At 40.3% G+C, this 12,041-nt stretch overlaps 1 protein-coding gene across 2 annotated transcripts in view; it reads left to right on the top strand.

Moving 5' to 3' along the window:
- Positions 1 to 12,041, top strand: part of FAM234B (family with sequence similarity 234 member B) — a 42,723-nt gene that overhangs the window by 15,640 nt on the left and 15,042 nt on the right. For both annotated transcript variants that reach the window (XM_089523795.1, XM_089523796.1), the window contains 5 exons: positions 4,170 to 4,358; positions 6,336 to 6,466; positions 8,062 to 8,209; positions 9,610 to 9,751; positions 10,971 to 11,114. In XM_089523795.1, the coding sequence (XP_089379921.1) occupies positions 4,170 to 4,358; positions 6,336 to 6,466; positions 8,062 to 8,209; positions 9,610 to 9,751; positions 10,971 to 11,114 (754 nt within the window). The remainder of the gene's footprint in view (positions 1 to 4,169; positions 4,359 to 6,335; positions 6,467 to 8,061; positions 8,210 to 9,609; positions 9,752 to 10,970; positions 11,115 to 12,041) is intronic.

The following is a 12,041-nucleotide window of genomic DNA, read 5'->3' as shown; positions in this document are numbered from 1 at the left end:
AGCCTTCTCTTAATTCCTTTCCACACAACCAATTGTTTAAAAATGGGAAAAGAAATAAATACAATCTGAATAACACAGTCCTCATGGGTACTGTCTAGGCAATGTTTTTGTTTCATTCATATCAGGGAGGGGTGGGGGAAACGTATGGTTCTTCAGATGTCTTTTGGTTGCATCTCCTATGAGCTGTAGCCAGCATAGCCAATGGTGAGATATCATAAAAAACTGAAAACCAACTACCTTTTAAGGCCTGTGTATTCCCTACTGTTGTGCTATATAAATATTTTCAGGCTGTATAAATGCTCTGTTTATATTTGAGTAATCAATACATAGTGGGTGTGTGAATAATATATCTGTAACATGTACAAACATCTCTCCTCCTCTCTTTCTTTCTTGCTCTCCATCTTTGTAGTAGTGGGATGTGGGAGAAATTTGTGACATTGTAATGGAGGGGGAGAATCTCTCCCTGCTGTATCACATTCTGTTACTTTTTACAATACTTTCAGTGTGTGTTTGTGTGTGTGTGTGTGTGTGTGTGTGTATTAAACTGTTTGGAACTTAGTAAACACTATGCCCCATTGCTTCCCGCTCCTAAAGCCAAGCTTCCTAGTGTGAGACCAGAAATGCATCGCAAGACCATAGGGCATGAATATTCTTATTCTCAGTGAGTGCTTTGCACACTTACTCTCCCCCATGACTTGGCTCTCTTTCTGCTCTCTCCTCAAATTTGTGGTTCTGGATGCTCACTCAAACCTGATTCTGTGTGCGCGAAGCACACTTGTAGTGGAGTTTGAGGAGTAGGCAATTCTGACAAAGTGGACAGCCCTCTTATTGTGAGTTGTGCCTTCTCATGATGCGACCATATAGTAGTTTAGAAACAGTACGTTATAATTCAGCAGTCATTTTTGTGTGGGCTGTGGATTGTTGACATGTGCAAACTAAAGATTGGATCAAATGTGATAGAAGTTTTGGATGGTTATAGAAGCCCATTTTGGACATTTGCTTTACATGTTCAGAAAACACATAGATGGAGAAACAGGGCTGTGCTTACTAACTCTTCCCACAATGTTACCTTTCCCACTGACTTCACCTCACATATGGTATGAAAAAAAGCCTATACACTGTATACTATAAAGCTACATATTCACACATGTTCACTTCTGACTTTATGCTCAATGTCTGGAGGTCAAAAGAAGAGAGCTGTATTAGAAAATACTAAAAGAAGACAAACTGGAAAGCAGTCTCTCCCCATCTGGTGGTTTTCAGATGTTAAATTTAAAGATTTCATAATCCCCAGACAGTCTAGCTGTTGGTTATGGGGTAAAGAATGATGTGAATTGTGTCCCAAGACATAAGCAGCATGTCACATTGGAAAAGGTTGGTGCAATGCACCACCATATCTGAACAGAAGAGATTGCTATTTGTGCATTTCGTCGACCCTGTCTCATAGTGACTCTGTGGATTAAAATCTCCAAGACCCCTATCCTCCATTGCTCTGCGTAAGTCCTGCAAATTCAGATATGACTGAGTCTATAAATCTGTCATACAGTCTTCCTCCCTTTCTATCCTTTACCTTTCCTAGCATGATTGCTTTTCTAGTGGGTTGTGCCTTCTCATGATGTGATCAAAATATGACAGCTTCAGTTTGATCATTCTGGCTTCCGAGGATATTTCAGCCTTGATCTGTTCAAGGATCCATTTGTTTGTCTTTTTGGCTGTTCACAGTATCTTCAGTACTCTTCTCAAATGAGTTGATATTCTTCTTACTGGCTTTTTTGACTGTCCAGCTTTACATCTGTACATGGTGATGGGGAATACAGCGTCTTGGATGATTCTAACCTTAGTGTTCATTTGTTTACCTTTACTCTTTAGGACCTTTTGTAGTTCTTTCACAAAAAAAAACTGAACCACTAGATTGAATTTGGGTGGATGAGGTGAAGTTTTAGCCCAGGGAATATCCAGAACACCCATTCAGGGCCCTTAGCTCTGCTGGCTGGAGTATTCTGGGAGTTATGGTCCATAAAAGTAACTTTCCTTTGCTCTGGAGAAGGCATTTATGCCTGCCTTTAGAAATTGTCATGCCCTCTTTGGTAGGAAAACCTCAACCACTTTCAAAGATTGTTAAACTCTATTTTATTTATGTGATTATTCCATATAATAAATATTTAAACATTCATAAACCATACTGTTCAGCTAAAGAAAACTCAGAGAAGCAGCAGAGGGGAAAGACTGATATGGTGAAAGAGATTTTCAGGAGGGCCTGTTCCCTTGAGCCTTTGCTGCCAGCCTGAGGATGAATAAGCTTGTTTTCTTAATTATCCATTCATTGACACAGTAGTTACAAGTTGTGGAGAAAACATAGCTGAAGCTTGTAACTAGTTGTACATTGAAAGATCTGGAAATGTTTAACAGTGTTTGACATCTATTCTTTCCTTCTTGCACTGCTGCCATCCTTTCACAGTCAGTGAGACCCTGACCATGTTATTTAAGACATACAGTCTCACTGAGTTTCATATCAGGCTTTCTTGATGGCCACTGCTAGGCATTGTAAATCCTCACTGAGGGAGGTTGGCTGTCTACCCCCCTGTTGTCTTTTTGTTCAGAGTGGAAACACTTTAAAAAAATTCAGGCAAGCCTTTGGCACCTCACCTCACTTGCTCCAGAAGGAACTTAAAATGGTTAGGGTGTGTTCGTTCTGTCTTTTCTTTATCAGTGTGTTATATACTCTTATTCATTTTTGTTTCAGTTGTATTTGTCGTATTTAATTTTATGCTGCGTCAAGTCCCATTTGCTGAGAGATAAATAGAATGACTGACTGACTGACTGAATGAATGTGGCTGGTGACATGGTATGCATCATGCCTAGGCCCAGAAACAGATGAAAGGGCCTTCCTCCATCCCAACTGCCACATCCCTGCATTTGGAAGGAGAGAAGAGGCATTTTCTGCTGGACTTAATCCTCTCCCCCACTGCTATCTTCTTTCCTCATGTGTCCTGTCTTTAGATTATAAACCTGAGGGCAGAGAGCTCCTGCATGGCAGGGGGCTGGACTGGATGGCCTTTGTGGTCTCTTCCAACTCTATGATTCTATTTTTTCTTATTCCTTTTCTTGTAGTAATAATAATAATAATAATAATAATAATAGTAATTTATTTATAGCCCACCCAATCACAAGGAATCCGGGCGGGTTAAAACAATAAAAATATATAGAAAATACAATAAAGTTAAAAATTAGTCCTTTCCCAACCCCCCATCCCTGTACTAAAATTACAATTAAATAATCAGCATTTAAAAACTATAAAAGACAATAGTGGCCTGTTACAGACAGCCAAAATAAAGCTGCTTCGAGTCACAGTGGAGCTATGCTGTTTCAACGATGCATGCGTCCTAAGAGTCCAGAAGTCCCACCAAAGCCACGCTCCAGCCGTAAGGACTGGAGCGTGGCTTTGGTGTGGCTTCTGGACTCTTAGGACGCATGCATCGTTGAAACAGCATAGCTCCACTGTGACTCGAAGCAGCTTTATTTTGGCTGTCTGTAACAGGCTAGTGTTAAAATTAAGAAAAAAATTAGTGTACAGAGTGACGTAAATCACAGTATACAGGGAGAGAAGCTAGGTTGGGAAGGCCTGCTGGAAGAGATCCATCTTAAGAGCTTTCTTAAAGGCTGTAAGAGTAGAAATGTGGTGGATTTCCTCCAGTAGGTTATTCCATAGCTTCAGAGCAGCAATAGAAAAGACCCTCTGGATGACTGAAGTTAGTCTAGATCTTTTAGACTGAAGTAAATTCTTCCCCGAGGACCTTAGTGTGCGGGATGGACAGTACAGAAGAAGGCGTAAAGTGAGGGTGCTGTATAAATAGATGGTGGTGATGATATTAATGTATTAAATTTTGTAGTTTAAGGCTGTAATTTTGTAGTTGAAGGTTGTAATCCTCAGCACACATACTTGAGATAGTGAATCTTGCTAGAAGTGGAAACTAATTTTGAGGAAGCTTCCATAGGAACGTGATTTATGGATGCCAAGGAGAATGAATTCATGCCATGGTGTACATTTGAGATTATTTGGTAACCCTATCAAAATATGAAAATAGTAGCAAAATTCAGTGGTACATTTGTGTCACACTTCAAAGAGATTTGACTATCTTGTGCGTGTACATGTGTTTGTGTGTCCTCAGGTGTCTCTCAGCCATGGGTAACAGTGATGGCCCTTTCGGGTATGAATGGCACCATCCTGTGGTCCAGTCACGTTAAAGAGGAGATTCGAAGTGTGCAGTGTAAAGGTTTGAATCTTATGTCCTCAACAGAGCCTGTCTGCCTCATTACTGGGACCTCAAAATTTCTCAGCCTTTTGAGTGCCTCCTCAGGTGAGTACACAATAAATGTGGGTAAATAATTAGCTGGGGAATAGGTTGGTCAACAAAGCTGTCCAAACCACAATACTTGGTCAGAGTAGGTGGATAATGATTCCTTCTTGGCTTCATATTCATTAGGTTGCATTTCTATAAACCGAGGTGGACAAAGCATAGTCTGGTGATTTCCAAAGTTGGGTATTATTATTATTATTATTATTATTATTATTATTATTTGATCCTCAGCCTTTCCAGACTCACTGGATTTTTCTTTTTTGGCCAAAAATAAGGATGAAATGCCTCTCCTGGGAGGATCTATGAGTGGAAATTTGCACTTTAAATTGATTGCAGTCCCTTGCAACTGAAAAATTGCTTACTTTTCAAAGCAGAAGTAGACTTCTGGTCACTATCCTTCTTGTTGTTGTTTTGGCCTTCTTGGAAATCCATGAAACCTTAGAGGGCTTACATAGAGGCCCCTGAACCTGCTGCAGTTGTCTATCCCTACTATATATGCCCAGATCTTGGAAAAGTTTCCCTTTTTTGGACTGCAGCTCTCAGAATCCCCTGTCTCAGCCATTGCCATGCAGGCTTGGGGAGGTCTAGGTGTTGCAGTCCAAAAAAGAAAGAAAAGAGGGACTAATCTAGGATATTTACATATTTATGTGGGAAAAGACCCATTGAATTCAGTAGGATTGACTTCTGTGTAGATACTCACAGCACTATCCTTTTAACAATATGTTGGAAGTGGTTCAGATTCTCTAAATAGTCGTGACACAGAGAGTCATGACTCTAACCCAGCTTTCACTAGCCCAGTACCTGCCAGATGTGTTGGATAGCAGGTCCCTCATTCTTGGTGGCATTCTGGGTGACATGAGAGAGATCCTTCTTAGTGGCTGCTCTCATCTTCTGGACCTCCCTTCCACAAGAGACTAGGCTGGTCCCCTCCCTGCTTTCCTTTCTGCTATAAATACCTTTTTGTTTAAGCAGGCTTTTATTGTGTAATCAGGGGAGCTTCTAAATTGAGATGTTTTATTTATCTTTTTAAATGATTTTATATTGTTTTATGAGATGATTTTAATGGTTGTATTGTGCAGGTTTTTTAATTGACCCTGTCTGGCAACTGCCTTGGTTCCCACTCTGGGAGAAAGGTGGCAAATATATGAAATAAATAAAATAAATTTAACTATGCTGGGCTGGGGGTGGTGAGATGCTGAGATATAGTGCATTCTAGCACATATGCAGAAGGATCCAGTTGAGGAAGGTTATTCTGAACAGTGAAAATATTAGAAGGAACTCTAAAATGCCCCAAACGAAAATCAAAAAACAAAAAAGTCAGGAAAGCTTATTTGTATCTCAAGAACATATGTAAAATTAAAAAGGAGCTTTCATTGCTATGAACGTATAATCATTTTTTCTAACCTAAATCCAGTTGCTAGTCCCAGTGAGAGCAAACTCATTGAATCAATTACTGAATTATAAATCAACACTTATTCAATGGATATATTTTGTTTTAGACCAGCAATTAGATCTAGCCCTGTAGCTTACTGTCTATCTCTAGCATATCAGTAGGTTCAGCTCTGATATATCATGCAGCAAAGCATTCCACAGCTGAGTGCCTGAAATGACAGGCAGTCCCACTTCCATTTCAGGCAGTTGTTTGTACTATGTTCTGTTTCCCAGCTGGAGGAGGAAGAGAGATGACAGCAACAGCAGCAGATAAGGTGAGGAAGCACTAGGATCAGAGGATGATTGAGTAGTATGTTGGAGACCCAGGTTAATAGCAAAACAAAACCCCAAGGCATTTATTGAGTGATGAGCATCCTTTCTGCATTGTGTCTGAGTCTGATATGTCTGACCTGGTCTTTACTGAAGTTCAAGACACACAGTGACTTTTTTCTCTCCTCCCTCTGGCACCAACCACACACTCATTAACCTGCTTTGTAATCTCACTGTTTCTGCTTACGTTGATGTCATTTTATGCCATCTTTGTAGGAAAACCAGTTTGGACCCTTGACTCATTCCACCTGCCCAGTGGAACCTTGGCAGCTCCAGCTGTTACTGTACCTGACATTGATGGAGACAGGGTCAGTGATTTGGTGGTCCTGGCTATTGGAGAAACGCAGGTATGTATGACTCTTAATCCCATATGTGGAATGGCAAGGAGAATCTGATCTGAGCACAGAGGCCTTACTCAACCTGGTATAATGGATGCATAGCTAACTGTCTTCCCCATGTGCACCTTTCCCTGTCAGCCTTCTTTCTCAGACTTCAGGAATTCAGCAAGATTTTCAAAACCATTTGCTAGATAAGTGAAAACAGGTTCTGAAATGTCTGATGCTTGATTCTAAATAGCTCCCTAATGAAGGTATTAAGAGTATACACAGACCAAAACACATAATAAAACAAACACACTTTAAGCATTTTTTCAGACTTGTCGCTTTTCTCCTCTGCAGATTCCATTGAGTGCTCCCCAGTTTGTGCTTATTTTGTGTAATGAAAGAATAGTCTTTGGTGTTAGGATTGTGTTAGAATCAGCTGGTCCAAAGAGCTGCAGCCAGACTGGTAACTGGGGCAGGTTACAGAGACCACAGAACACCCCTGTTGAAACAGCTCCATTGGCTGCCAGTTTGTTTCCGGGCACAATTCAAAGTGCTAGTTATGCCCTATAAAGCCCTATATGGCTCAGGTCCATGCTATTTGGGAGACTGTATCTCCCTGTATGAACTGGGCTGGGCCCTGAGATCCTCTGGAGAGGCCCTTCTATCCATCCCATTACCATCAGTTGGTGGGGACGCGAGAAGGGGCCTTCTCAGCGGCTGCCCCTAGACTCTGGAACTTCCTTTCCAGGGAGACCAGAATGACTCCCTTCTTGTTTGTTTTATGCCAGCAGACAAGCTTTTAAAATGGAATACTTGTAAAGGACCAGCTTGGGATGTTGTTTCATTTTAAAGTGTTTTATACAGTTTTATCTTTTTAAAATGTATTGTACAGTGCGCCCACGTCATACGAGGGTGCATTATATGCTGAAAGCAGCACTGGAAGAAACAGCGCCGCACGATGGAAGAAACAATGGCACATGTGCCCATGGAGCACATGCGCCACCACCACTCCACACCGCCATGAGCACGAGCCCCATTACAGTCAGCCCTTCTTATACACGGATTTTTTATACACGGATTCAAGCATCCACGGTTTGAAAATATGAAAAAAAGTATAAATTTCAAGTATCATACCTTGCTTTTTCCATTTTATATAAGGGACACCATTTTGCTATGCCATTGTATTTAATGGGACTTGAGCATCCACAGATTTTGTTATCCACGGGGGATCTTGGAACCAAACCCCAGCGTATAACAAGGGTCCGCTGTACTTGTAATGGGACTCGAGCATATGCGCTATTTCTTTTACCCGGGGGGGGGGGGTGTTTCTGGAATGGATCCCTTGCATAAAAGAAGAGCGCACTGTATTCTTTTAATAGCTATCTATTTTAACATCGTAATAATTTAATTTCTTTTCAGTGCACCTCTTTTCTATGTTTTTAATTTTTTTTAATATTGTGAAGCCACTCTGCGTCTCAGTTCTGGAAAAAGACCAGGATACTACTACTACTACTAGTAGTAGTTTTGTTGTTGTTGTTGTTGTTGTTGTGGGGCAAAGATAATGCATGAATACACAAACCCATCACCACAATCCAATATACTTTCTGTCTCTTATGTAGCCAGACTTATGCTTCATCTTGGTGTCTGGTAAAACTGGAAACCCTGTGGGAGGGCCAGTGAAGTACAGTATCAATGGAAATGGAAAATTGATTGGCCCTCAGGCTCACATCACCAGCCATGGAGCAGTCTACATCCTCTTTGGCTTTGGTAAGATGTTCTGTCATTTCAAATTGATATCTTAGAGTTGCCTCTATACTAGAAAAAGAGCTGAGTTTGTCACATAGTACCCTTTCCAATCTCAATGGAAAATAGTTTGGAGATCCAGTAACTTGGGGCTGGTGAAGATTGAAAGACTGAGTTGGTAGCTAGTGAGTCATATGAATAGCTGGTGTGAAACTGGTTCAAGGAAGAGACAGAAAACATATGCCTAAATATTGAAAGAAAAGAAGGCAAAGAGAACAATAGACAATGAAATGAGGTGGTGCAAATTGCAAGTTGGAGGTCCTGATTTATTGCAAAAATTGTGATCTAAAGAACTTAAGCTATGCTAGAAGGCTGTTATAAAACTCACATAGAGGGCACTTGAAAAGATGCTCAGCACAGTTTACTCCACAGTGTCTGTCTTGGGACATTATTTCACAACCTGTTTTTGTGCAAAATTCATGCCCCCCCGCCCCAAGCTCAAAAGGCAATAGTTCATATTTCCTATCCATTATTCTTATGCTTGATGTGTCTGCAACATGAGGTTGGTCACACTGACTGATTTTTGTGTAATCTGATTAGTGACATTCTTCTCTGTAGCACTTCATGATCCTGTTTAGAGGGAGAGTTTTTATTCCTTTTCTCTCCCCCATCTCCTTTTCTTTAAAAGCAGTACTTATCCAATATAAGATACTTTTCCAGTCATATTTCTTGTTTTTTCCCCCTGCAAGAGTAGCACTAAATAAATAAAACATTTATTTAGCTCTGAGAGAGTGTGTCTTGCCCAAATTCACCCAGTGGGTTTCCATGACCATGTGGTGATTCGAACCCTGGTCTCTCCAGAGTCATAGTGTAATACTCAAACCACTATACCATGCTGGCTCTATAGGAGTACATATGTTGCTAGGCTTGGGTTTTTTTTAAAGGCGAAAGCACCAACTCAGATAAACCTTTCACAAAAAGGTAATGTCTCCCCTCCCTCCACAAGACTACTTAACCACTTAAATGAGGATAGTGTATAACATTCCTGTAACCTAAAAGGGACTTGCAGTATCATTTTGAAAGGGCTGGAATGCATGTGGTTTATGCTTTGACTTTAGTGGAGGAAGAGTATATATGTTGTGCTGAGTGCTTGTTCGGCTTTTGCAATTTCCTTTGGAGACCCATGGGACAGGGGTTTATGGCCAGGGACGCTGTGGAATTCACTGAAAAAAAGCCTGCAGGATTTTAAAAGAACAGTGGGAAAAGGGCGAGAGCACATCTTCACTTACTTAGACAGAGAGGCCCTGGTAGATAGTAGCTGGGATGAACCTACAGTAGTGCTTGTGCTTCTGTTGTTGCTCACTCTTTTCCTATTTTGTAGATATGCAAGATATTGTTGGTCTTTGCTCTTTCCTGTCACCTAGGTAATGTCCAAGCAGTTGCCCTGCGTGATATCTTTGCTCAGGCTAGAAACCGTGACAGCTTCCCACCAGTGCTGCAGCGAGAAGAGCCTGAATGGGAAAAGCGCCGCTCAGTCAATTTGTCAGAGCTTATTGACATTTATAGGTGGGATATTGTCTCCCTTCCATAGTAAAGTATATTGATTTTCTGTGTTTTAGCTCAATGGTCAATGAAATATATGTAATGTGGAGAGGATGGCATGGCCATATACCTGTCAGAAGTGTTTTCCATAGATATATAATATCTTGTCCAAAGATTAAGGGGTTGAGTTTGATTATCTACAGCTGTAGCTTTTCTAATGGTTGTACTTGTTCAAAGTTAAGAAGTTTCTTCTTGTGTTACCTCACAACCCCTTGAACTTGTCCATTTCTATAATGCAGTGCAAATCAACTGATAGTAGGACTTTTCAGACCTCTCTTTTGTTTAATTCCTTGGCAGGTCCTTTCTAAAATGGGACTGGTTTGCTTTTTGGTTCTACTATTGTTTTATTATATTCCAGTACTGCAGGCAAACTTACTGAGGTCTGCATTGTTTGGTTTAGATACCTGACAAAGCACTGATTTGCTTGTATACTACATAAATAACAGTTACTATTACTCAAGCTTATTTTGTTCACAATTAATTGTTTTCTTTTTCTAAACATGAAAGTTCCTGCATACTGACCTGTGCATACAGTCTCAGAAAGTCTGTGATGCACTGACAACTTGACTATAACAGCCTTGCCAGACAATAGAATCATCTGAAATCTAGCAGACAGATAAATTTTCTAGAGTTCCCCAAGGCAGGGGAGTATGAAGACAGACATCAAGAATTCCTTCTCAAGAAGAATGTTTGAAATATCCTCTGAGAAACAGTGCCAGTCTCATTGCAATTATTTTGACTTTTCAAATGTTCAGATGAGGACTCACATGCTCAAATGTGCTTGACTTTTGCTTAAGGCACATTTTGATCGCAGCTCTATTCCTCGAGGTTATTTATCCAAACAAAATACTGTATCCAGTGTGTCATTTTCTTTAGCTGAGGTTGATGTGAATCCTGTTTAGTCAGTCACTCTAAGATCTTTGGATAAAATGTGGGATATTAATATTTTAATAAATTAAATAAAGTTTCATGTAAGAATGTGCAATGGGAAACCTCATGGAAAGTTGTATGTGGCACTTGCTTCATCTGGTTTAGGAAGCCTCCTAAATTGAGATTATTACAAAGCTTGGAAAAATTGCTGCCTGGGGGTCTTGGGAGTTATACTCCCCAAAAGCAACTTTTCCAAGTTGAGAAGAATTGGAACAAATATTGTTCCCTAACCATTGTTCCCTGCCTCCTCCAGTGGTGGTGTTGAGTTCCTACAGGCAGTAAAATCTCCAGAGGGCAACTGCAGTGACCTCCTCATCACTACTGATCATGGTTTGACATTACTGAGAGGACAGGACTTGGAGCCTCGCTGGACTCTGAAACAGCCGGACATTGACAGGTGATGAGTTCTTGTTTTTGTTTCTGGCTTTGTTTTCTGTATGCTCACATATGCTTGAGAAATACAATCAAGGAGGTTCTCTTTCTCCCTCTTTGCCACATTCTGTCTGGTGCCAATAGAACTGGCCTACAATAATTCCCAGTAAATCAGGGCTAGTCAGCCTGATTGTCCTGTAGAAGCTTCAACAACAGAATTATTTACAATTGCCCATGCTGGCTGGGAACAGAGCTTTGAAGTACATCTTAAAAGTAACCATGTTACTGCTAAAGCATTACATTTGAGGGTAATGAGAGCATTATGATATTGGGATGGGGAACCATGCAACCCTCCAAGTTGCATGGCTTCCAGCACTTTTCATTATTGGCTGTATTGACTAAGGCTGCTAGGGCTTGCAGTTCATCTGTATCTGGAGGGCAGTGTGATTCCCAGCTGAAGTAATATAGTGTCCTGTCACTTCATTACTTTTTTCTTAGGTGTAATGAAAAAGTTTAGGTGTCACTTGTAAAATATTGTTTGGGAGACAGATCAGTTGGGGGAATATTTGGTCATTTTCTATTATTAAAATAATTTTGCAAAAAGCAAGAACCAAAAATGAAATAAAACTAAAAATATTTAGTAACAAGTAATTACTTGCCATCCTTCTGTTTAAAGCATCAACTAAAGCCAACATATTACTTCAAAAAACTAATAGTATAAGCTGTGGCTAGGACAGGTGGGAGATGTAATTGAAGAAATCTGGAAGATATCAAATTGTTAACTCATTACTAAAGCCAGCAGCAGCTCATCATAGAGCAACTTAGAACATTCTTAGGTGGGCAGACATTTGATGGCCCAGTTGTTTTTTTTTAAGATTATTGTTCAACAATTATATTTGCCATTGCCACCTCTTTTAAGTTGAGTCTTTTAAGTTAAGTTTAAATACCTCTA

This window comes from Sceloporus occidentalis, unplaced genomic scaffold, assembly GCF_023333645.1.
Source record: "Sceloporus occidentalis isolate IW3139 unplaced genomic scaffold, rSceOcc1.0.p SCAF_5, whole genome shotgun sequence".
Classification (NCBI taxonomy): domain Eukaryota; kingdom Metazoa; phylum Chordata; class Lepidosauria; order Squamata; family Phrynosomatidae; genus Sceloporus; species Sceloporus occidentalis.
This window is presented reverse-complemented; position numbering and strand designations above follow the sequence as displayed.